The 26,926-nt window shown below is 42.7% G+C and overlaps 1 protein-coding gene across 6 annotated transcripts in view; it reads left to right on the top strand.

Annotated features, from left to right (window-relative positions):
* The first annotated feature begins 2,787 nt into the window (after window positions 1–2,787).
* NRG1 (neuregulin 1) overlaps window positions 2,788–26,926 on the top strand; it is a 1,097,062-nt gene continuing 1,072,923 nt past the window's right edge. For 4 of the 6 annotated variants that reach the window (XM_078069637.1, XM_078069636.1, XM_078069635.1 and 1 more), the window contains exon 1: window positions 3,260–3,520. In XM_078069637.1, coding sequence (XP_077925763.1) covers window positions 3,400–3,520 — 121 coding nt within the window. In that variant the 5' untranslated portion in view covers window positions 3,260–3,399. Of the gene's footprint in view, window positions 3,521–26,926 lie in introns of all 6 variants that reach the window. The other 2 variants (XM_078069642.1, XM_078069638.1) reach the window with 2 other exon arrangements.

Below are 26,926 nucleotides of genomic sequence, written 5' to 3'. Positions count from 1 at the left end.
ACAATTCACAGCGCTCACCACAGCACACACCCTCCCCAATGTCCTCTAGTTGGGGAGATGGGAGTAAAACTGAAGCATGTGGGCTCAACAAAGTAAGGAGATCAAATGCGAGGAGGCTGTGGGACAGACTGCAAACGCACTGGAAGTGGTCACTCTGAGTATCTAGTATTTAAGAAAGGCTCCAGAGGACAGGTGGGCCTCCAAGGAGGCTTGCTGTCTATGGACTGTTTGCAGAAATGACCACAGTTATTTCCCTTTGGGTATCTCTGCCCCTTGGCGATGCAAATTTTCAGCTCCTCACATTTAGAGAATCTACCCCTCCACTCCTGGATTTGAACTGGCTTTGTAAGGGTGGCAGTGACCAGGTGTCAGTTCTGACCCTAGGCCTCAAGGGGCCTTGCTTGCATGCTAATGGCCTCTCTCTTGGAACGTGGCCAGCTGCCATGAATAAGCCCAGGCCTAGCCTGTTGAAGGAAAGAGACCACATTCTTCAAGAGATGAGCTGTCTCAACCGAGGCCATCTGAGGCTAGTCAGCCCCGGCAGAGTCATCAGTGGGGCCAGCTGAGAACAGAAGAATCCCCCCTACTTGAGCCCAGTGAAAACTGCCAACCAGCAGAATCCTGAACTAAGTGAACGTATACTGTTTTAGGCCAACGAATTTTGGAGCGGTTGGTCATACCCCAGTAGGTAACTGGTACAAGGTCTGAAAGGTGGAAAGGAAGGGAGAAAGTGTGCGAGGCTAAAGTTGCAACTCCAAAAAGGCTGAGAGTCAGAAATGTGTGAGGTCAGGTCAAAGAAAAGTGAAGACACCCGGTAGGATTGAATGTCTGATCACTTTCTTTCAATAAATCGGTAAGAGCATCAGTGCTAAAGAGAACATATACTGGAGGCCAGACCTGCACTATTATGCTGCTACGTGGGGATCTTCTCTTGAAGCACACCATCAGGGCATAAGAAATAGGAATCCCCACAGTTGAAACACAATGAGCTTCAGGACCCTGTCCTTCTAAACTGGACTTTGAGGGAGTGACACACTGTTTTCTAGCCACCTATATTATGTCAAGAAAAAAAAAATCTTTGTGGCTTATAATCCTTATTTTTATACAAAAAAATCTAAAACTTAAGTGACACACTTTTAATAAGCTGCTAGAAGCAACTTGCAGAATCCTAAAGTAAAAGATATTATGAAGAGTGCTTTTAAAATCTTAGATTCTGATCATATGGATTTATTGGCCATTGGATAACAACTTCAACTCAGTTTTATGAGGTCATTGAATACATTTTTCACCATAAAAAAGCATAAGAGGAAATATTTTCTTTTAAATGCTGGAAATGTGTTCTTTCTGTGGAGTGGTACTTATTTGAAAAGAACATCCCTGGGAGATGGATTCTTGTTTTAAAAATAGCTCCTGAAATTTGGCGGGACTGGGTGGGGGAGGGGAGTAGGGTAAAGTTGAGGGGGTGGTATTCCTATGGAATATTTAACCTACAGCTCCTCAGGTTTGAGATTTCTGTTCCAGCAGTCATAGAAGCATCTTTCATTTCATTTTAATCATTCAACAAAGCTGACTAGTTGACGAAGTGCCATAAACTTTATACAAAATGGCCTTAATGAGCAACTATTTTATTCAAACCTTGCTCCTATCAGCAGTACCGCACATGTCCTAAAGTCATGGGGAACCAGGGATTTCAAGGGACGAAAAGGCAAGGGTAAGCAAGACTGGAGTGCCACACGAGGATGGAGGGAAAAGAGGCGTCACACCTGAAGTGCTCCCTGTGTGTGTGTGTGTGTGTACGTTTGCAGGAGAACGAGCGTGATATAAAGTTGCTTTAATTGCTGCTTGTCTCCTGTGAACATGTTGCGCCCTTTTGACTCTCAAGTACCCAGTTCACCCGAAACTTTTCTGAAATGAGGACCCACATCTCCCGTGTCCCCCTCTCCCTCCTCCGCCTGCCTCCCCCCGCGGTCGGGCGTCCTGCGCCGGCTAACAGGTCCCCGATTACTGAAGCGTCACCTCTCACTCCCCAGTAAATCTCCGCAGCCCACTCGGACTGCAGCCTGTTTGCCGCCCGGCCTCCCATTGCAGCAATCGGGGCGACCGAGAAGGAGGAGGCGCGCAGGGAAGGCAAGACCGAGGAGGACAAACTCGCGGGCCGGGCTCCGGAATCAGCATGGGGAAGGGAAGTGCTGGGCGAGTTCGCACCACATGTAAACAGACTGGCGAGGCGCAGGGCGCTGCCGCCGCCGCGGCTACCCAGCGATTTCCAGGCACGCAACTCCGCCTCCAGGGCTCTCTCCCTCGCGCTCTCGCCCAGCCGCTCGCTCGCAGCCTCAGCAGCCGCCGCAGCATCACTTCACACAAAGGACTGTTACCCGCTGAGCAGCTCCTCCACCTCCACGTCCTCCTCCTGTGACAGCAGCCCCGACAGCAGGGCTCGGGCGCGGCGGCGGCGGCGGCGGCGCCGGGAGGACCTGTCACTCCCAGCAACCGAGGCGGTGGCAGTGGCTTTTTTTTTTTCTTTTCTATTTTGCTTTAATTTTTTTTCCCCCTTATACCTCTTCGCCTTTCCGTGGTTCCACCCACCTCTTCCCTCCCTCCTCCTCCTCTTCCTCCTCCTCCCATAAACAACTCTCCTACACCGCCCCCCCAATAAATAAATAAAAGGAGGAGGGTAGGGGGGAGGAGGAGTGGTGTAGGGGGGAGGAGGAGAGGAAAAGGGAGGCAGCGCGAGAGAGCGAGGCAGAGTCCGAACCGACAGCCAGGAGCCCGCACGCACCTCACACCATGAGATGGCGACGCTCGCCGCGCCGCTCCGGGAGTGCGGGCCCCCGGGCCCCGCGCCCCGGCCCCGCGGCCCGCTCGCCGCCGCCGCCGCTGCCGCTGCTGCTGCTGCTGTGGACCGCGGCCCTGGCGCCGGGGGCGGCCGCCGGCGACGAGGCGGCTCCCGCGGGGGCCTCGGTGTGCTACTCGTCCCCGCCCAGCGTGGGCTCGGTGCAGGAGCTGGCTCAGCGCGCCGCGGTGGTGATCGAGGGAAAGGTGCACCCGCCGCGGCGGCAGCAGGGGGCACTCGACAGGAAGGCGGCGGCCGGCGAGGCAGGGGCGTGGGGAGGCGAGCGCGAGCCGCCAGCCGCCCGCCCGGGAGCGCGGGGGCCGCCCGCCCCGGACCGGCTGCCCGCCGCCAACGGGACCGTGCCCTCCTGGCCCAGCGCCCCGGCGCCCAGCGCGGGCGAGTCCGGAGACGAGGCGCCCTATCTGGTGAAGGTGCACCAGGTGTGGGCGGTGAAAGCCGGGGGCTTGAAGAAGGACTCGCTGCTCACCGTGCGCCTGGGGGCCTGGGGCCACCCCGCTTTCCCCTCCTGCGGGAGGCTCAAGGAGGACAGCAGGTACATCTTCTTCATGGAGCCCGACGCCAACAGCAGCAGCCGTGCGCCGGCCGCCTTCCGAGCCTCTTTCCCCCCTCTCGAGACGGGCCGGAACCTCAAGAAGGAGGTCAGCCGGGTGCTGTGCAAGCGGTGCGGTAAGTTCCTCGCCCCTCGGGGCGCGCTCCTGCCGGGCGGGGAGGTGGCGGGCCCGGCGCGGCGGGCACCCGGGGCCCGACGGCTGCAGAGCAGACGCGGGCTGAGGAGTTGAGTTTCGGGGTTGTGGACTCTAAGCGATTCTCAGAGAAGGTTTCGCGGATTGGATTCCACGGGCAGCGCCTTCTCCAGTTACCTGTTTCCTGGGCTTTGCCATTGGTGAGAGCCCAAGTCTGGTCCTCGGTTGGGGCGGCCTGAAACTTTTTAATCCCTTGGGGCTTCTTTCACCAAGTAGAATGGAAAGGGGCCGGCTGCTTTCTTGTGAGTGCATCGTTGAACTTGGTTTTGGTTAGGAGGTGCTGACTATGTGTGGGCCGCCGTGGGGGGGGGGGGTTTCCTTTGAAGGAGGAAGGGTGAGTCCGACAGGATTTTTTCATGCCTTTCCTTCACTTGGAGTCCCGAGTGTGGAGAGGGTCAGGGGTCTGGGTCTGTGGGAGCCCTCGCAGGGAAAGGACACCGCGCTGAGATTCGTCTAGAAATGTGACGGAGTTTTGGGCCAACTCAGTGTCCAACAGATAAGCGCCCTCTGTACCTCGTGAATGGGTGCATGTGAGAAGTATGAAGTTGGGGCATTTATTTTTGGTGAAGTCATCTCGAGAATTTTTGTTTTCACAGTATTTTGGTTTGGAGTATGTTTTGGCGCTTCAGTGAATCAGAACAGATGAACGTAGTTACGGAGCTTCACGTGTAGGCCCTGAAGAAGGATTTGGGAAGCTAAGTTGAGCCATCGATTTCCCAGACCTTTTCCCATTTTACCCCCGGAAAGTATTCTCCTCTGGTCCTCCTTAATATGATCAGGTCTGAGAAATTAGCTGATTGCATTTCTGAGGTAGCATTGCATTTGTGCCATTCATAAAATAATTTCTAGGTTTGAAATGGCTATATAGTTTCCTGATTACCATACAATCACTAAAACATAGCAGGGTATCTTCTAAACCATAAATTAACATGATTACACATCACAAATTCTAACATGCACTGTAGCTTTTCCCTGTGTCTTTATGTATCTGTCTAATAGATGGTTGGGTCAATTGAATTTTTACAAAACTCAGCACCATGCCATGCTCCGTCTGCCTGGGATGCAGAGTGTGTCGGTGCTTTTAAATTTGTATCTGATGATAGCCAATTATTTAAATTTCTGGCTGGCATTTGTGATGCTTATACCCTGCAGTTAATTGATACCTAACGATTTGGTTTTAATGACAAGAAAGAGCATTGCTCATCCACCATTTCCCTATTTTAACAATGCACTTTGTGTGCCAGACCTGCTCAGATTGCACCACTTTGTGGACAGAAGCTGTTCTCAGACAGTGGTGCTGAAGAAGGCTGAGTGACGTTGGGATTCCCCGGGTCTGGCTGATAGATGTCACTGTAAAACATGGGAAACGCTCTGCTGGGAGCTGTCTTATTAGGGAACACAAAAGCTCAACACCATTGTACTGCAGCATGTGTTACTCTGCTCTAGAGTCTGAAACAAAACCTTTGCTTTGAAGCCATACCATTGTCCAATTTTCCCCAGGCTTTGTTATATGTAATTCAGAAAGGGTTTTGCATTTACCCCAAATCATGAGTTGTGAATCGTGTACTATACATGGTGGGAATTGATATAAAAGGGAACATAGTTGGCAATGATTCCTAGGATAGGGGGTGTACTACTGGATTAGTAATGGTGTTCTGTGTTTTGACTAGAAATAAACGTCAGACTTCAGGGATAAAGTTCTTATAGGCATCCAGAGGATATTTGGAAATGGAATATTCATGTTGTCTGGAGGAATACGATTCTGTGTTTGTGCTTCTAAGGGGAAAACCTTCAGGAAGGTAGTTTTGCCCTTTTGTTTGCCAAAGGAAATACATAGAAAACTGGCATGCTAAGCAAAGCAGGTTTTTTTTTTTTTTTTTTAATGAACTGGAAATCTCCCTGCGTATAATTGAGTAGATTAAGAAATCATGAAGTTACTGCTCCAGGTTTGTGTAATTATTGTGTATATTTGGTGATTTTAGTGTTAGGTACCTCAAGGTAGGATGTTGAGTGAAACCTTAACTGATAGGTTTAGCTAAGGACTGACGGAAATCATGCTGAAAGTTTGTCTTGCGTTTTTATGAACATAGTAGTTATTGTACTATTGTGGGATAAAAGTTAAGAGTATGAGCTATTTTATTTTATATAATATAAACTCAGTAAATCCATATCAGAATATTAGGTTTAAAAGTGTGTATGTGAGTGTGTGAAAACTTGTGAATTCTCCCCATTGTGTGGTTTCTGTTAACAATGTCATTCCAACCTACCAGGCAAAGGAGCACAAATTGGGGAAAAAAAATCTACAGAGAGAATAGGGGCTGATTTGTCCTGGTTGAGCTGGTCCTGTGTGCTTCTGGTAAGAGGATTTCAGGGAGAGTGATGGAGCAGAGGGTTCTTATCTAATGACATGAAGCTGCCCTGGGGGCGTGACGGTTGTGTTCCTGCCTGAGCCATGACGCCAGGCTGGAGAGGGAATATAGCAAAGTCATTTTGCGATATCATACCCCGGGGAACAGTTTCCAGCTCTCATGCGCTCAGCTGCAGTGTTGTTTCCTACAAGTTGCTTACTGGTGTAGAAACTACACATGCAACAGATTAGCTTTAGGGTTGAGCTAATAGAAGTCTTCCCTGAATTTTTTCTCTTTTTCTTACCTCATTTAAGATAAACTCCTGAGCAGTGTCTGTATAAGAAGTTCTTTCCTGAAAAATGATCTTTTGAAACAAACTGCTTCTGTGTTTTCTTCTCAAATACACTAATTTCATAGCTTGTTTGCTTTATATTTGAAGTTTGTATAAATTACATACACTTCTTGTAGTTATTTAAATGCTTCCCAGTCTTTGCTTTTTCTCTTGCTCACTGAACAAGCTAAGAAATATTTTTAGGTTTTATATTAATCGGAATGCAAAATAATTTGCTGTTCAGTTAAATTTCTGTTATTCCAACAAATCATTGTTTGATGCACTACGACTTTAGTTTTCAAAGCATTGCAGTTATACTAGGCAGAAAATGATCTCCAAAAAGGAGTAAAAATACTTATGTTGAATAACCTCTATAATTGGGCCATGCAAGATTTGTACATCCTCGTCTTTCAAGCCAAGGTAAACGTTCGGTATATCCTGTAATACAGAAATGTATTGATAACATAAGCATGTTTATCAAATATTTATGATAAATGGCATTTACCTTTTTTTAATATCCTCAATAACTATTTAATAAAGTGAGCTGACCTTATGGTGTTATGAAGATGACAAATGCTGCAGGGATTTTTCAGCCAGCACTGAAGAAAATAATTCTTAATAAAAGCTATATTAAGTAGCAATAGGAACAGATACAGCTTGACTGCTTGTATTTCGTAAATACCCATGTAAATTTAATCTCCCAAGTGTTTGTGACTGCTCTCTTTAAACTGTATAAATCTTACTGTTAAAAATCTGTACTCAAAACCCTTCTTTCTGTTGAGGAGAGAAACTGTATATGTACTTATTTCTATTATAATAAAAAAGGGAGACCAAGATCGGTCATTTGGAAAAACAACTCCTTGAAATAAAAATGTTTTAAAAGGGGAATTTAAATATCTAAAGTGGAATGTTTTATAAGCACTAGGGGATAGTTCTCATCATTTGTGGGAGATCCATAAGTCCTTGGAATCTAGGGAAAGTTTTACCATATGTCTTAATGTATTAGGTAAGACCGGGAAGCTTAAACAGCACCGAGGGGGCAAAACAATGAGCTGTCCTGCTGGCCTGTATATTTATAGCAAATGAGAGCAAAAGACGTGATTGGGCAGGTGATTGCCCTTGTCAAATGTAATCCATTCATTGTTCAGGGAATCTTCTTTCCTTCAAAGCCCGTTTTCTTCTTATTTTTTTCTTAATTATAAACAACATTTTTTAAAAACCTATTTTTAAATTTCCGTGACCATTTATGAATTGGCCAGATGTCCAAAGACCTTTAAACTCTCACCTGCCCTTAGTACTTAGTAATATTTAGGTTTTTGGTTTGGTTGTTTTTGACATGCTTAAATGATACGAAAATCTTCTCTTTACAGGTAGGTCTTACTGAATGAGTATTTTGATTAGCCTTATATAAATAAATGATAACAATGAAAACAAAAAGCATATGATGAAAAACAGCAGTAGGGATTCATTGACCGTTATATTCGTTAAAAGTAAATGAAAAGGTATGTAACGAAAACTAAAAGTAAAAAAATTAGGGTTCCTATGACTAATGCAGTTTGTTGCCAAAAACAATAGCGTAACGTGCTTTAGTAAAAGTTTTCATGAGAAAGTGAGAACTAATTTTTAATGTTCTTATTTTTAAATAACAGAAATGACTTTTTAAATAACAGAAATTTTCTAACTTTGTGCATGCGCATGTTACTCTGTGCTCTTATGTTATCATAAAATTTAAGTTAATATTCAAGTAACATTATGAAAGATAATATGACCTAGCTACTCCCCCAAATATGGGTCACTTTGTAACACATAACAACTGATGAGTGACACATTCTGCCATACTTTTAAATCCAAAGTTGAATTATTTGAGAGTTTACACAATACAGACTTACGGCTTACTGACTTGAGGTAAGTGCTAGTTGAGAGGTTATGTTTTCATATTGCTTCGTGCGGTGGTATGCTTGAAGCAAGCCTGTTTGAAGGTTTGCCTCCTGGCTCTCTCTATCCAAATGATCCATACAAGTTGAAGTAGATAAAACAAAAGAAATTTTGGTGAAGTTGAAAGCTTAAAATGGGTTGACTCATCTGTTTGGCATAGATCCAAATATTAGGAAAAAATGCCCCCCACTTTAGACTTGCCATCAAGGAATCCTCGAGAGAGATACATATGTGGTAATTTACATTATTTTTTTTAGTCTTTAAGAGAACCAGGATGTTTTTCCCTATGGAAAATAGTGTCCTTGCAAACTATGTCCTAACCTTGGTTCACCCCATTAGGACCTAGTAAGATTTTTATCTTGTTTTTCTTAACCAAAAAAAAATAAAATAAAAAAAAATAAAGAAATTTAGTTTACCCACAGCTTGGATGGTACATGGGAGACAATCTTACCAGTTCCTACCTGAGGCTCCGTATGTGTATTCCCTTGATCTCTGTTTCTTGTGTGAGGACACTGCAAGGGAAGGCTTTAGGTAAACAATGAGGCTCATGGGTCGATCCTAGTCTGTGAGAGACTGAAGCATAGGATTGCTGTTCATTGTTACAATGATTAGCCTTCTCTTGACACCTTGGAATTCGACTGCCTGGGTCCAAATAATGTCAGACTGAGATCTTAGATCACAATACCGTGAATGTAGGTGGTTTTTCTGTGTCCGATAGACTCTTTTTCTATCATCTCATGAAGACACAGACAGTAATCTGCATTGTATTTCAATTTCAGAAGTTTTTCTCCCAAAGCTCAAGGCTGTGGCTTTGGATATCTGCCCCGGAATGCTGGGGACTGGAAGAAAACAGCTCAGAGTGGTGCATGATTCTGGAGCTGGTAGCCAGATTTAGGATGTAATGCTGGGCCGAGATAACCTGGAGGAGGGAATTGTTTCTTTTCTCTTTGCTCTGCTGTGCCAAAATATGTGAGCCAAACTGAACCAGTGCAAGGGGATATTCCTGACGAGGGCACTAGGGTGTTGGTAGTGGGCACATCTGGGAGCTCAGAGCATGGAGGGGGCGTGATAAGAGAGGTGAGGCATTGTCTGCTTTGCTAAATTTGGAAAGCTCCAGCAATAATACTGCCATCCAGTCTGGGAATTGCCATTGAGGTGAAGGAAGCTAAAAAAATTGAGGGGCTAACTAAAGCCCTGTTGTTCTAACTACCCTTCATTGAGTTTGTATCTTTTTCCTCTCTTTGATAAGCTCTTTGATTTGGTTGTTATGTGTAGATTAAATACTTGTTAAATAATTAAAAGAATAAATGACAGAAGCACCCCAGGTTGTTGGATAGTAGCAATCATTGTTCAAGGCCAAATGTTGAAAGAAGAAGAAGAAGAAGAAGAAAAAAAAAAAAAAAACCGAACCCTTTCTGGTTCTTTTTCTTCAGGTCTCTTATTTGGTGAGATGAGTATTTGTAGGAAGTAGCATTTTGAGCCTTATTCTGCCAGGACACTGTTTCCTCCACTCACCACCCCGAGCCCACCTCTGGATCCACTTTTGGGCTTCAGAGAAAGGTGGTTTAATTTCTCAAAATTGGTTTCCCCTCAGTTATTTCTGGATGATATTTGTTCTGTGTGGTCTATAGCTCCAGCTGGGAGAAAAAATATGCCCTCGTTGTAAAGACTGACAAGCACAGAAGGGATTTTGAATAGTCAGTGAATCCCTATTACTGTTTTGAGCAGACCCACTCCCACATCACTCCAACTCCTTTTGGTTACTAAATCTCAGTACTCAGAAATTGTATGTTTGCCCTTGATCTCCCCCCACAGGTGTTTCGCCACCTCAGTCATATAAGTTCCATTCTTGTAACTGAAGATGGAAAGGAACTGCTTGTATCCCTAAGAAGTAATAAAAAAGAGATTTTGGTTGAGCTACATTTCGCATCCCGCCAGCTCCTGGTTAGACTGCAGGTGGGATGGCACCTGTCCATTTGGGCTCCAAAGAATAATGAGCTCCTCTTCCGTCACTGTCTCCACCGGCCCTGGAGACACCGTGGGCCACGATGTGTTACCAGGGAAGCAGCAGATGCAGTGGTAGCATTTTCCTCCACTTCAGGGAGCATCCTGGCTGCCCCTCTGTACAGAACATGGCAGCTGTCTACGAGGAGGAGGAGGATGGCTGTGTTTGCCTCAAATAGAATTTGCCATTAGACTTTGCCCTTGGGAGGTGGTCCTGGCAGTGAGGGCTCTTTGGTGACTGCCAGGATGGAGATGTTCTGCTCAGAGTGGGGGTGCTCTGGTCCTGTCATCAGCACAAAAGGGCCACAGCTTCGAAATTTCCCAGGCTCTTTACCTCTTTGCAAACCCGGACAGCCCTGAGATGCTGTTCCTCCCTTGTCTTCATTCCTGTCTACCGAGATTGCTTGCATCTTGTTCTCAGGATCACTAGCAACTTTTCTTACGTTGGAGCAAGAATTTATTAAAAATTCTAGCCTTTTGGACTCTAGTCTAATTCTGGTGAAGTTTTTTTTTCCCCCCCAAATTATGGAAACATAAAATTTACCATTTTAACCATTTTTTTTTAAAAGTGTGCAATTCAGTGGCATTAAGTATTCACATTGTTGGGCAGCCATCCCTACCATCCATCTCCTTAACTTCACCTTCCCAAACTGAAACTCCGTACCCTTTAAATAACTCCCTATTCCCTCCTCCTCCCAGGCCCTGGAAGCTACCATTTTAAATTTTATCTCCATGAATTTGTCTATTCTAGGTACCTAGTACAATTGAATCATACCGTTTTTGACTTTGTGACTGGCTTATTTTACTTGGCATTAATGTCTTTAAGGTTTATCTGTGTTTTAACGTGTGTCAGAATTTCCTTCCTTTTTAAGGCTGAATACTATTCCATTGCATGGATGTGCCACATTTTGTTTATCTGTTCATCTGTCAGTAGACCTTCCGGTTGCTTCTACCTTTCGGTTACTAGGAATAAAGCTTCTATGAACACAAGCATACAAATAGGTGTTCACGACCATGTTTTCATTTCTTTTGGGTGAATACCGGAAGTTCACTTGCTGCATCATACAGTCATTCTAGGTTTAATTTTTTGAGGAACCACCATGCTGGTTTCCACAGCAGTCGTGCCATTTTCCATTCCCATCAGCAAGACACAAAGGTTCCAGTTTCTCCGTGTTCTCTAAGGTGTGTGATTTTTCTATCGGTTTGATATCAGCCAACCTAATGGGGGTGAAGTGGTAGTGAACCGTTTTTGTATTATTTTCTGTTCAAAGTTAGTGCCTCTAATTACACTGTCATTAATAAGAAACAAAAGTGCTCAGAAAACAGAGGCCTTCATCTGTTCAACTCTTAATTAATACCCAGCATTTAGGCTCCTGAATCCGAAGCCACCAAATTAACAAAATTACCACAGATAATAGCTTAATAAAAACCAATAAAAGATTTAAAGAGTAGACTGGCCTTTGGTCACCATAAGAATATTATATTTGTCTTCGTAATGCTATCAACATGGTCTAGAAAGGCACTTCATCATATTTGGAGTAGTATCAAAATCTTTTAATTGATTTTATTTTTCATTAAATTTCTATCCCCCCCTAATTTCCTCGCTCTATTCTGTCCACTGCTCAAAATTGCCTTCTATTAAACACTGCACTGGAGCATGAGTCCTTCTAAAATGCTACTCTTATTAGAACTTTCTCTGCTCAGAAACTTTCAGTGGATATATATAGTTAACTACAGATCCCGATATTCACTCTCTTCCTTACTCCAAACCAAGCCTACTCTTTCTCAGTTTTACCGTATGAATGTTTTTATCCAGTCTAACTGTGCTATGAACTGGTCATGCACTTTCCTACTCTTGTTTTTACATAGGCCATTTCTTCTGCCTGGATCTGCATCCTCCCTCATTTCTGCCTGTAGAAATTATGTCTCCTTCAAGGGACAGCTCAGATCCTACTGCTTCTATGACAGTCCCAATGATCCTGTCAGAGTCTTTGAACACAGAGCACCTTTTAACTGCATGCTTGATACATGGTGCCATTACAGATTTCCTTTACACTATCTTTTTTTTTTTTTTTTTTAAATGCTGTTTTAAAAAATTTTCTGTGTATTGTCTTGCCTCACTCACTGACCCCAGTATCCTTGTGGGCAGACACTTGGGGGCAGGGGGTTGGTCCTCACCTTATTCACAAGTGCAAAGTGCCCAGCCCCAGAGTCAGGAGAACTGCTTTCCACTTCAGCTTTGTAGTTTCATACCTGGGTGCTTTGGGTAAGTAACTTTCCCTCTGGCTCTCCATTCCCTAATATGCAGAAAGAGAGGGAAGAAGTAAAATGCTCTTTATGGTTCATTCAAAGTGCATCTGGTCCTCATTCAGAAATGACCCAACATACAGACCACTTCCGCTACTGCTCCTGGAGCTTTTCTCTTCCTCTCTCATTTTTGCATTGTTCTAAGGAGGCTAATTATGGAAAAACAATTGTGAAACTTTTAGACATTCTGAAAGGGCAGTAGGAGAGCTTAATGAGAGGGGGAGCCCTCAGGAAAGAGTGTCTCCTTCTCATCTCCCATAGCTTTCTGCCCCCACTGTCTTTTTGGGTCATCGTGTTACATTGTCTAAAAGAGTAGCTGTTAGTTGTATTCATGAGCATGGTTTTTTTCCAGAAGCAAATACCATTGTCTCTTCAGGCTTGTCTTTGAAATTATGAAGTATGATTAACAGATTAATCCACAACTGTAAATTTTTAGAGCAAGAAAGTTCAGGCATTTGTTTCAGTAAAATGAAAAGGAATGATTCAAAGTGTGTTTTATTGTGAATTTTAATTTATTTTAAAATGTAAATCTGGCACTGTTTTAGGTTCTAATAATGAGCACTGTTGTGGGGATGGATGAGGCCAGCATGAAGAGATGGGAAAGCTTGTTTTCAGCTGGATGGCAGACCTTCTGGTGATGGTGGGGAGAGCATTTCCATCTTGATGCAGGGTTGGGGGGAAGAGACTTTCTCAGCTAATGATTCTCGTGGTTTTGGCAAGAAAATAATCTATCTTAGTCCTTTTATGAGTAGAACAAGCAATGCAGAAACAAGTTGTCAAACGGGGAATAATTTGATCTGACTTTTTAAATTACTGCAGGAAGAGGCTTTGGCAGTTGCCACAGGGCCAGGCAGGGCAGGACTGAGCCTGGCTACATCCAGGTCTATTTTTTTTTTTTCCCTTCAGTTTGGTCTCCCTGAACCCCTGGTGAATTCATCTACTCTAGCGGGACCCAGTCACAATTTATTGTGACACCTAAATCCGTATCTCTAGCCTAAACCCAATTTTTTGGCTCCACATCCATATATCCAACTACTTACCAGATAATCCACCCAAATGTCCTAATATGTTAATAGTGAACATATTAAATGGTGTGTCATCCTCTCCTCTGCCAGTCCATGTGTAAATCTGTGTTCTAATATTGAAGTTACTACCACAACCATTATAATCCCTACTATTACTACCAGTGACTTTCTGGATTGACAGCTTCTTTTGTGGCAGAGTAGCAGGTGCTGATCTGAATTCATGTAACCCCTCACCATCTGATAGCATCCTTGTTTTCTTAGTTACTTCAAACCGGAAGCCTCTCTTTCTGCTCCCTGTCAGTTTGGGGGATTCTGCCTCCTTTAACAGATCTTCTCTCTCCCTTCTACCCCCAACTTCATTGTTTCTGCAGTGACTCCCATTCTTACTGTAACTGTCACAACCTCTTTGCTCATGGATTCTCCCCTTCTTAAATTCGTTCTCTGTGCTGTTGCTGGAGTGATCTTTCTGATACAGAAAAGATCATACTATATCCTTGCATAAGGCTCTTTAATTGCCACCAGGATAAAATCCAGCCTCCTGAGAATGGCATATAAGGCCTTCCAGCTTTTGTCCAGGTGTTCTTATCCAGTTCCTCCTTGTGCCTAGAACCCCATGCTACATTGATGGCCTTGCTCCACACGCGCCAAGTGGCTTTAGGTCTCTGTGCGGGCGCATATATTGTTCCCCTTTCCCAGGATGGTCTGCTTCTCTGCCTGCCTTTTGCTACCTCTCATTCTCAACCAGGTCCTTCAGTGGGAGAATGGTTAAATAAAGTATGATGACTTAGGGATATGTTCACAGTATATTGTCAAGTGAAAAAAGTATATTATTGTACAATATGTGTATGATTACTTTTATCTATCATCTGTTTACTTCATCTGTCTTGTCTCTTTATCCTGTGTGTCTATCTAAAGAGAAATGAAAGCCTGGGAAGTTACATAACGGAAGGCTACATAACAGTTGGGCATTGGAATTATTGATGTTTAGAATTTTCTTCATTTTGTTTATTTGTGTTTCTAAAGTTTTTGTAATTAATGTGTATTACTTTTTAGCAAGGAAAAGCAATAAATGCTGTTCTTAATATTGACTTATAATAAGGACTGTATCTTATTTAAGGTATTTTGCCCCTCTAGAACATTGCCTTCCTCATAGTAGATGTATTTGTTAGGGTAGGCTGACTGCTGTAATAAATGGTACCCCAAATATATATAATGGCTCAGATGCAATAGTTTATTTCTGACCAGTGTGTGGACAAAGCATGAGATGTTCTAGTCTTTACTTTGCTGTGAAAGAGACCTGTGCATAGCTGAACCTCACTTTTGACCAAATTGGTTGAAATAGGTAGGGTTCCTGTTTGTGATGGTCATTTTATCTTTAATAGCTTGGCTATCTGAAAAGTGGACAAATTTGTCTTCTGCTTCATTGCAGTGGGAGAGCCCAATAGGTATGTCTGGGGCAGATCATAACAGCCATCTATGTTTATTGTGGATAAATAGGATGGATATTAACTACATGTTCTTCCTTGAGCTCAACTTAACATTTGTAGGTTAGTTTTGCAATAAATCTTGAAAGTTTAACGCTCCCTATGTCTGGTTTCATTCAATATCATTGAAAATGCAGAGGGTGAGGCCACATTAACTGTGTCTTTCACTAGCATGTTAGGATGCTTTTTAGAGCTCCGTGTTTAACAAATCATTTTGATATAGGGACTGTGGAGAAATACTCTCAGGATTTATCACTGCTGACTTAACTGGGTTTCATGATGCGCATTTCTTCTTAGTAGGATAAATTAAAATGGCTGATAAAGCTGCCCGTAAAAGCAAAATTGTTAGGTTAAACTTGCCCGGTGTATTAAATGTATTGATGAGTGATCTTTCCCCCATTTTTAATCACTTTTATTTACTTTTCAGTAGTTTTATTTCCAGTAACCTGCTAAATATCTGTCATTATGTACTCAGTAATATTTCTCTTTAAAATACTATTGGAAGTCCATGAAAATGATTGAGGTGCCAATATCATCCACCTACTTACTGAATGTAAGAATTGTTGGTGATTTTATGATTAACTGGGTGTATGCTTGTGCTTCCTCTGGGTAACCCAGGAGGAAAAGGAGCCAATTCATAACCAGTGAATAGAGAGACAAGAATAAATGCTTTTGAGGCTGTGTAAAATATTAGCCTTTTGTGCCTCTACATCATGCATGTTATTGTTATTCTCTCAATCTTTTTAATCAAATATTAAGAAGATAAAGAGGATACTTAAAAACTATGTGTGAAGTATAAAGAATAATGTTATATTTGTTATGCTCTTCTTCAGTCTCTTCTTTGTCACGGTCTATTTGGCTTTGTAAAGTTTTTGAGTTCCCAGTGACTTGAGAGTAGCTGGAGGCATGTCTTACCTGCAGGTCAACTGGGGGACATGTCTGTTCATTAAAATGGATTAGAGATTTATCATTAATTTGCCCCTTATCTTTTGCAGTCAGTTTGTATGGCCCCAAATCCTCTTCTGTCCTCTTAGATTTAGGTACTCCTGACCTGTGAGAGAAACTGTAAGAGACCATTCTGAGGATGTTGTTTAAATAAATTATGAGAATCATGAGCTCACTAAATCACTGCAGGTAACTGATAGAAAAAGAGAAACAGTGAGTGTACTTCATGAATTTACATATTCAATAAATATTTATTTGGCATCTGTTATTTGCTAGTCTCTATACTGATTTCTGGGATCACGGTGATGAAATGAGACTTGGCTCTTTTCAAGTTAACAAGGTAGAAAGAACAGTTACACAAAGAATTGTAGGATAGATATTTACAATTGCACTAAGCTTTATAAGGGAAAAGTACAAGGTACTATGTGAACATACAACAGAAAAATCTTTTAGTTTGAAAGACACAGGAAGGACTCCTTGAGAATGGGGCTTTTCTGAAGGGGGTAAGGAAGAGGAGGGGGAAGGTCATGTCCAGTTCCTGAAGCAGGGATGAGGGACAACAGAGAGGAGAATCTGTGCAAATGAGGGAAGGATGAGATCTGAGAGGTAAGGAGAAAAATATGACCATATCTGGACTTTCAAGGATTCTGGACTTTGTCCTAAAAACCTAGGAAACCACTGCAGGATTTGTAAGCCCAGGAGTTATAAGATGTCCATTTTTAAAATATCACAAGTGGCTCTTGTGCAGAGTGAGGACTGGAAGGGACCTGTGGTTCATGCAGGATGCTCAGGTGGGCCTGTAAATGAGATTAGGATGTAGGCTTGCACTAGAGTGGGAACCGTAGGCTGCAGAGAAGCAAATGGATTTGAGACTACCTCAGAGGCCTCTTTTAGTCCTGGCTATGAAGGTGGATTGCTTGTAGAGGGATTGGGGGGGCAGGGGAAGGAGGAGGATGGCTCCTGGGTTTCTGGCATGGAGAGTATTGCAGGCAAAGGAGCATTCAGTTCCTTGTGTTTTTGATATATCCCAGTGGAAATGCCAGGTAAGCACCTGAAGGGTGGAGCTCACAAGAGCAGTCGGGGCTGGCTTTATGAAGGTGGGAGTTTTGGACAAGGACATGATTATTTCTCTCTCCATGAGAGTAGGTACACTTGCTTAGGGAACAGTGGGTAGAGGGTGAGGTAGAGCGAGTAGAGAAGGAAGCATGAGGAATATCAACCTTTAAAGATGAGGCAGAGGAGAGAGGTGACAGGAAAGGAGCAACCAGGTAAGTGGAAGGAAGGCCTAAAATGGATTCGGGATGGAAAAAGTGAGTCTGGGTCTGGGTCTCTAGAAAGTTGTTTGGGAGAATGGGGAAGGGAGGGCCCAAAGCAGCAATTCTTGAGTGCTGACCACTGCCAAACACCGCATTTAAAAGTGTGTATTGTTCCATGATTCATTCATGGAACACTACATCAAAAACTAATGATGTAATGTATGGTGATTAACATAACATAATAAAAAAAAAATAAAAGTGTGTATTTTTGATAGCAAGTGCCAGGGTGGAGCCCAGACAGGGGTGGGCTGAAGTCCTCTGACCAACCTATGGATTATTAAGATTTAGTTTTAGTAATACTTTTATTTAAACAAGTAGGAAGCCATTTTAACAACTCTGACTTTTTTTTTTTTTTGCATGGAGTTGGGAAGAATGACTATTTGAGAGATATAATGGGTAGTTTGTACAAAGATATGATTTTTAAAAAATCACATTAAGTTATATATAGTGTTACTAAAATGTTGCTGAAGGTCACCCTTTTATTAGTGTTTTTGCCCTTAGATAATGATCTTTCCTATGTACCATGGAAGCCACTTCGGTGACAAATTGTTGTTCAGATTTTTCTTGACACATTGACTTGCGAACGAACTACTGTCTGTGTAGTAGTACCCAGGTCCTATGGGAATTTAATGCATCGTCACATCAATACTTGTGAAGTGACATCTATCAATCTAATTAAAAAAAAATATTTGAGTCAAAAGGTCCTTGGACCGTGTGTTAGGTTGACAGAGAGCTGCCTTTATCTGAAGCTATGACTGAGCATTTTAATGCACAGTAGTCAAGAAACGCAAAGTTATTATTCTGACAGTAACTGAATGCATTTCTCCTGCCCTTCCACATACTGTCTTCTTATTGAAGATTCCCAGCTGCTGAATCGATAAATTCAGAGCGATATTTGCATAAGGAGTTTGAACCATCATGGGAAGAATGGTTTTGAATTTCCTGTTTTCATTTGTTTCCGTTCTGTGCAATAGTAGTGTTTTCGTGCAGTGATTTTTATATTGGGTGTTCCTAACTGTAATGCAGTGTAAATAAGCTGGGATTCCTATTTTTGAAAACCATACATTATAAATCAGAGGAAATTGGGAAAAGTTTGAAAAGGAAATCTCCAAAACATAGGAACAAAGCTCCGAAACCTCTGACCTTAGCAGATTCTCAGTCCAGTTCATCTTGGAGAACCATAGATGGAGTTTTGGGCCAGATTTTCTGATCTTGGACAGGCTAGTGGTTTGCAAAAATGGTTTGCAGACTAGAGTATGGAGATCCCTGGGATAGACTCTTGGAGAGAATAATTCATTTGGTCCAGAGAGTGTGTCCTGAAAATCTGCATTTTTGGAAATCTTTCCAGGTGATTTTGGTGTGCACTTAGGTTTGGGAGCCCTGAGACCCTGCAGTCACTAAGGATTCTTCAACTACTAAAGTTGAGGATTCTCTGGAAAATCAGAAGATGGGTAAGAAGAGAGAGAGCTTACTGAGTTTCTATTATGTGCTGAACATTTTTACATGTTTTGCCTCCTTTATTCCTTAGCACCAAGGTATGTCATTTTATTTCAATTTTAACCCAAGATTCAAAAAGGTTTATAGAACTTTAAAGGTCACACAGCTGCCGAGAGGCATTTATTTGCATTCAGGTCATTTGGTTTCCTCTGTTAGAACCATGACAAGTTCAGAACAGTGCAGCCTGATAGAATGCTAGTTGCACCGTCCCTTGAGTGAGGCTGTCTTGTCCTGTCTGTCACAGTGGGCACCCAGGGCTACCAGTAAACATTCCTGTTGATCTTTAAAGAGTTTCTGGGTGAGTGATTGGGTAGGGAGGACTGGATGTGTTTTGAGGGTATTGAAGTCAGACCTACTTGGACAAGGCTACGTCTTCAACAGCCTGCAACGAACAAGCCAGGCATCTCTGTATCCAGAGATGACATTGTGCCTCTAAAAGGTCTGTGTTAACAAGTTTATTGTCTGAATGAGGAAACAACACACATGAACGTTAATATTTCTCCAGGAAGGGAATGAGACACGGTGAGGTCCAGTAGGAGAAGAGCTGGAGCCTGGAGTGGACTTAGCATTACTGCTTAGGCATCAGGACTTGGCTTCTAGATTTACCTGTGTCACTTGTGACCTTGGGAACATTGCTCGATGTTTCCTGAACTTGATATAAAATGAGAATAATGTGTCTCTCTTAAAGATGAATGAGCGTGGGCTAAGAAATAATGTATGTGTAGCACCTAGGTTATAGTAAGTGCCTTAGTGGTGTCCACTGGGACAGCTACAAAGTAATCCTCATGGACCGGCTTGGGGCGACAAGGATACAGTGTAGCTGCACACATGGAAGGAAGCAGTGATAGAGGCAGACCTAAAGATGAGCATCACCTCCTTGAGTGCTGTGCTCTTCGTTCCCTTATGAATTCATATTCTCCCAATCTGAGTACCAAAGGTCCTTTAACTCCAAGTGTGGTGTGCGGATCAGGAGCGTCGTACCAGCCAGGAGCTCCTTAGGACTGCAGGTCCCCGAGTCCACCAGAGCTACTGCTGCCCAGGCGTTTCTGATTGCTCTCTGGCATTTGAGCAGGACCGCCTCAGCAGGCAGGTTCTCTCGGGTGTGCATCGTGTCTGGGGAAGTTGGCTGGCCAGAGAGGAGTACTTGTTCAGGCTTGGTTGTGCTGACTCTGCAGTAGGGGTTCTTTCTGCACAACGCTGTATATGGTGGCCGCAGCAGAGGCAGGTGAAAGACCGAGTGGAGAGAGAGAGAGAGAGAAACACCTTTCCTTAAAAAGTTAAATGATAACATTCCCTTTCCAGATGGACTCTGGGACATGGCTTTGAGAAAGAGCAGTCATGAAAACCCAAGTAAGGGAACTCTGAGACGAGCCGCTGGGCAGACTGGAGCAGATGACAGAGCGGCAAGGGGGTGAGAGTGTGTGGTCCACAGCTCCCACAGGGAGGAGAGGAGACGTCCTCTCTGCACCTCATGCTGAGCCCTGAGCCTAAGCAGCAGATTGGGGCAGATGCCGTTGGGCAGGGGAATGATGTCCCCGTTCCCTGAATGACCCCAAGGGAACCTTCCAGCACATACAAAAAGAAAAACCAGTCTGCCAGACCCCACTTGCCTAACTGGAGGGCAGAGTGGCTGCTCATGTTCTGGGCTCAGGACTTTGGGAAGATTTCCTATCTTGCTGTGTGCTCTGTGGAACCAGGTCGAGAGCAGAGATTTTTTTTTTGTTTTATTTTGTTTTGCATTTAGAATATCTTAGGGGAATTGAGCAAGATGAAAACCAACCTTTTTGTAGTTACAAAAAAATGCACATAATGCTGCTTCCTGTCCTCTCTCTAATGATTTGTGCCTATTTAGTGTGCTCATTCTGTGCTAAGCCCTTGCAATTTATTGTCTCCCTAACCTGATAACTAACCAAGAGGTTGGCATCATTATACCCATTTTACAAATGAGACCGTCTCAGAGTAGTTATGATATTTGCCCAAGACACACATCTAATAAGCAGTGAAACTGAGATTCAGAACTAATTCAGGCTTCTTCTTCTTCTTCTTTTTTTTTTTTTAAGATTTTATTTATTTATTTGACAGAGAGAAAGACAGTGAGAGAGGGAACACAAGCAAGGGGAGTGGAAGAGGGAGAAGCAGGCTTCCCCCTGAGCAGGGAGCCCAATGTGGGGCTCGATCCCAGGACCCTGGGATCATGACCTGAGCCAAAGGCAGATGCTTAACGACTGAGCCACCCAGGCACCCCCTAATTCAGGCTTCTTAGAAAGTTTCCTTATTTACTAAATGCAAGCTTTCTCTACCTTAGTTCTTGGGGGGAAAAAATGAAAGGCATCGTATATGACAACCACTGTAATGTAAATAATAAAAGCAATAGTATTTACTCTCCCTTATTCAGTAAGCACTTATTGATTATTTACTGTTCCTGGTATGCTACAATTATTCTGTGGGATGTGGAGAGATTGGAAGAAAGGAAACACGTATGCTTAACCAGAGTGGAGACATCACATGTCACAAGTTTTCAGACCTGTGAATTTCTCCCATGAAGGAGAAAGCACCTCTGCTGGGGGACATATCAGGAAAAACAAAAACGAAAACAGAAAACACACAAAAAACTCCTGGGAGGATATTAATTTAAGATGGTGCTTTTTGGGTAAATAGGATTGTGTTTCTTTTTATGTTTGCCGAGTGTGTTATAAACCACTTGCTGAAGCATGTTGCATGTATTTGTCTTGGCTTAGAAAAATAATTAGAACAGGGAGCATCTTATCAATACTAGACATTTGCCCCTTCTTTGGATAACTTCTGTACTAACAAACCCAGGCCCACTTGCCATTAGAGTTTAATTAAACTTCCTCATGAAAAAAACCTCATCAAATGGGGGAGAGGTTATTTTTGTGTTCTTACACGTTTTCATAAAAAAAAAAAAAATTAACACTTTTCCTTGGAAGAAAAGTAATTTCTGTTTTAGTGAGAGAAAACTAGAATAACACCCCTGGCTTAAATTCTATTATCAGAAAACATGCCTTTTTAAATTTTTTTAATCTTAAGGCAAGCTTTTTTCAAGACTGTTGGGAGTCTGTACTAATATAGTCCTTTTCTATGATATTATTTAGTCATCATTCATTCTTTTAAATTCATGTCTCTGGTCTATTTATAATTGTTTTTACTTTTTTTTATTACTAACATTTAATAGCAACCACCCATTAAACCTAAGTATATTATAAATTTATCTGATGTGTTCTTGCTCCTGAATTATAAGCTGGGAAATAATTACAAATCTTGTTCTTGTTGTAATGCTATTATTATGATGATTTAGCATTTCCCCAAACAGTTAATGTAATTTGGTCCTTTTCTTCATTTGTGTGTTTATTTGCTGGACAGAATATTTTCAAAGTTATATTTAAAAGGAATAAACTCTCAGAGCTGTTGATTTGAGAAATCCTTTTATAATACCATATTCTATTTAGTTCTCAGGCAATTATTAGCAGATCAAAGGAATTTCCTGGCCACTCCCAGTGGTCTGACTGAATTTTATCTGTCTTAATGAAGATAATTAAGGTTCCTCCAAGTACCAGGGGCTGGTCTTGGCCCTAAGTGAATTAGTTCCCACCAGGATCTTGGAGGAGAAGTATAAGTGACCCTGCATGAATTTCTGAATTTTCAACCTTCTGTTTCAATAGGTTCTGTCTAAGGTACTTTCTGCAGTGTGGGGGCAAACTTAGGTCTACATAGCCTATGGTTGGCCATATTTCAGGGAAATATGGGTCCTTCTTTTTCAAACTCAGATGATTCTTTGGATTCCTGTGTCATTCATTTCAAATGCATTGCAACATTTTTTTGGATAGGTAGGGATGAAACGAATGCTTCTCCAATCAAACAACCAGCATGTTCACTGTATTGTTGATTTCCACTGATAGTTTTATAGCATAGGACTTTATACAAAGCTATTAAGTATGTTCTGACCTGTTCTAAGCAGTGTCCTATGGATGTCCAGTTTTAAATTCTGAACAAAATGTTAAAAGTCAATGAAAATGTCTTCAGCATAGCACTGCTTATGCTCTCCATATTCATAGTCACTTATTCAATAAATATGCTTGAGCACTTATTATGAGCCAAATGCTGTGCTATGAATACATGCTGAATAAGAACCTTACTATTATGATGCATATTTGTATTTTACAATCTGTCAGCTCAGCCTCTCTGAAAGGCCATCTTTCCTGAAAAGGTTGCTGAAATTAAAAGGAAAAGGGGTCATCTTGGGATTTAACCTGAGTTCTAGTCTTTGTCTTTTCCTGACCACACAGTGGGCCCTAGGGAGAAGAGGGAACAAGAGAATACATTCCTAGAGTAAATGACTTTCCAGTACAGGACATGGGCTGGCACTTCTAGGCTCGATGAAGCCACAAATTTATGTTGTGCATTTGGTGGGCAGGAGCAGGGAATTTGGGGGCACTGGGGAGGTTTCCAAAGTTTCACAATATCAAGAGGTCTAAGCACTTTTATCCATAATTTTAAAATTAATCTATAGAGGTTGATATTGTGCAGCTAAAAATGAGCTGTTTTTCAAAAACCAACCAACCAACCAACCAACCATGTCTTCATGAATGAAGGGCTCCTGAAAATGTTATGGGAGGCTATAATGAGCTTAGCATATGTCGTGTCTTGCATTGTTTCAAAAAGACAAGAAAACAAATGTTGACACCTCTGTGTTTTCAATGCCTACCTGTTCACCTGCCAATCCTGCATTCTGGGTCCTACTTTTATCCATTTCTAGCTCTTGTTTGGTCTACAAATGCCTAATTGCTTTAATGTGCCAGGGCCTGGTTATAGAATATAGAGGCAAAGGTTGATAAGTAAGTTCTCTATCTTTTCAGACTGAGCCCAGCTACCAACGTTGTAATAGGTGTTAGCAGAACTTCCGCACGTGCCTAGTTTGTCCATGCCTAACTGCATCAAGTAATGGCGTGGAAGTCCTCCTTAGTTAGACCTTCTCATTTCTGGGCTGGAATGGATTTATGAATGTAAGAAACACAGGTCTGAGAAATAAAATCTATCAAGAGTTCATTGCCGGGATGTGGGAAGAGAAAATAAGGGACTTTCTTGGGTTCCTTTTTTTAACCATTCTCCTTGCAAACTTCTCCCATGTTAGGAGTTGGTCATACGATTGATCCAGTGTGCCCTTCATTGAGCCATGTGCCATTTTAGGTCTTCTTTCCCTGCTGTGGCCAAGTATGGGAACACGTGTGTTCTCAGGGATGGCTTGACATCCTCCTTGCTACACATGGCAGGCTTTCTTGTCTTACTTGCTCCCCGTGTGGATGGAACACTGGACAATGCTCAGGGGTCTGTGTCCGTGCTCTATGACGCCGGTTTGCTGGAGGGGCTGTTGGTCTGTTCGACACACCCAGGACAGATTGGATTGGAGAAAGTAGGAAATCTCCAAAGGCCTTTGTGGCTAAGCTTTGTACCCAGGCACTTTTTACCAGAGGAGCTCTGGTTTTGGAAATAGGTGTTTGGAACTTGTCCAACTATTTACAAAAATGATGCTGATGATTTTGTGTCTATTTCCCTTAGGGAACTCCAGAGAGGAAGGGAGACAGAGAATCTATATCCTTCCCCTGCAACAAGCCACCAGCACAGTCCAAGGAGGGTCCAGTGTTATTACCTTTACTATTTGTTTGGTACCCATTATGCAGTTAGTTGTGGATGATGGTGTATATGTGCTTATTTTTTTCCTGGTTACGTTATGGGTGGGAGATTGAAGGTCATATTTCTGTGGGTCTCTGACAGCACCTACTAGAGTGTTTTACATAAAGCCTGACTTACAGCAACCCCCCCCCCACACACACACACAATGTGAAAGACTTCTGTAACAGCTTGTCTAGTAGTCAGGAGCAGGGCTTTCCTGGGGCAGAAGTCAGGATTGTGTCTGATTATTGGGCAAGCGTGTAGGTTGTACCACACTTTGAAAAGTTTCTCTTGTACTCAAAAGTACTGGTCTGTTTCCTCTGGTGGGTAGTTTTCTGGTCCCATTTTCCCAACCCTTCTATTTTTGGAGCTGGAAATCAGGAGAAGGAGGGTGCTGTTGGTTGACGTGGGAAAAAATAGAGCAAGCAAAAAAAAAAAAAATAGGTAGATGGACTTGACTTTGTTCATTTCATTCACAACTCAAAGTCTGATTAGGAGAATATGGTTTTTCCCTATAAAATAATTAAGATTTTCTGGTTGATCAGCTGAGAGAAAAGACAGGGAGAAATGTTCTATTCTTTTGCAATGTTGTAGACATTTGTTGTTTTTGACTGTCTAGCACCTGCTTTCTCCCTACTCACCCTCCTTCCTCATACTGCTCTTCCATCCCACTCCAACAGAGAGAAGCAGCAAGTCCCTCAAGGTGTGGACTTCACACTACTGGGAATTCCCCTAAAAGAAAGAGTAATCAATTAATAATTATACATTTCCACTCCAGATTTTTTAGGCTTCTTTGAAGAAGAGATGATTTAAATGAGTGGTGAAGGGATTAACGGGGTGTACGGGAGCAGTGGGTACCCGTGCACAGAGGGGGGAAAGGTTGACATTGTGAGAGAGAAAAAAAAGTATAATTGATAGTGAAAAGTTGCTAAGAACTTGGCTGGGAAGTTATTCAGAACCAGGTGGAAAGATTGTTCTACCAGTTCATTAAGATTTCTTCTTGTAGGGATGCCTGGGTGGCTCAGTTGATTAAGCGTCTGCCTTTGGCTCAGGTTATGATCCCAGGGTCCTGGGATCGAGCCCCGAGTTGGGAATCCTTGCTCAGCGGGGAGCCTGCTTCTCCCTCTGCCTGCCGCTACCCCTGCTTGTGTTCTTTCTCTCTCTGACAAATAAATAAATAAAAATCTTAAAAAAAAAAAAAAAAAGGATTTCTTCTTATAATAGTCTTCATGATCTGGTTTTGTAACTTTCCCTCTTTAGCCTCTAAAACAATAACAGTATGTTATATTTTAATTTAACATTATAATGAGCGGGAAAAAATGAGGTGTTATACTAGATTTTTTCGTGCCAGTTGGGGAGACCCAAAAGGAGGATGGAACCATGAGGAAAGGGGGATGGCGGTTGATTTGCAAAATCAGGTGTGGTACTTCCTAAGTTCTTTTGGAAAGGAAAAAGAAAGAACAATCCACAATGAACTGGCAAGACTCAATAGATTATGAATTAATTAAGGTCACGGGCTCTGTGCTTGGAACTGTTGTGGATAAAGAGATACAGAAAGCATGGTCTATGGTCAGTGGGCTTAGAGTCTCATTATGAAGGTATCTGGGCCTTGGAAAATAACTGCACTACTAGATTACTTTTGGCAAAATGTCAAAGGAGCAAGTCATGGATAAATGATACAAGTATTCAGAGGAAGTAGAGCTCATTTCCACCTGAAAGGGACAGAACAGGCTTTTTTGAGAGGGGCCTGGTTGGAAGTGGACCTTCAATGGTGGGTGGTGTCAAAAACCAGAGCTGGACAGTAGTCAAAGTGGTAAAAACAATTTTATTCAGGACAGTTCAATAGGGAAAAGAGACCTCAGCATACAACTGGACTTAGTTCTCAAGACAGCATGGGCAAGTGGGGATTTATAGCCAAGAAGCTGGTTTAGGGACGATGGTTAGAAAGTTACTCAGAGGAAACATCGGCGTGAGGGGGATTCTGGTCTGGCTAAACTGCCCTAACTGGGTTCTTGCTGAAGACAGGCCAGGATGATCAGGCCAGGATGACCTTGGGGATGGTGGAGGATGAAAACCTGATCAGATATCAAGGCTGGGAGGTGGGGTGGGGGGAGGCGTGGCTCTGGTGAAACAGACTTATCGGGGTTCTTGCTAAAACTGGATTTTACAGAGAACTATACAGATGGACCTAGGAGAAGGTTCAAGAGCCTGCCTGAAGTTTGGTCAAGCAAAGAATCTTTGGGAGGAACAGACATGAGTGCTGGGTACTGGGTTGGGTACTTTATAAATCTACAGTGATTCTGATAACAATTCTGGAAGAAAGCTCTATAACCCTTCCTTTGTATAAGGAAACACAGGCTCAGAAAACATAAATATAAATATGTGACCCGAACTTCCTTATCCACTAATAATTAAAGTCAGAGCTGGATTTTAAGCCTAGGGCCTCTTC

This window comes from Halichoerus grypus, chromosome 3 (assembly GCF_964656455.1).
Source record: "Halichoerus grypus chromosome 3, mHalGry1.hap1.1, whole genome shotgun sequence".
Classification (NCBI taxonomy): Eukaryota; Metazoa; Chordata; class Mammalia; order Carnivora; family Phocidae; genus Halichoerus; species Halichoerus grypus.
This window is presented reverse-complemented; position numbering and strand designations above follow the sequence as displayed.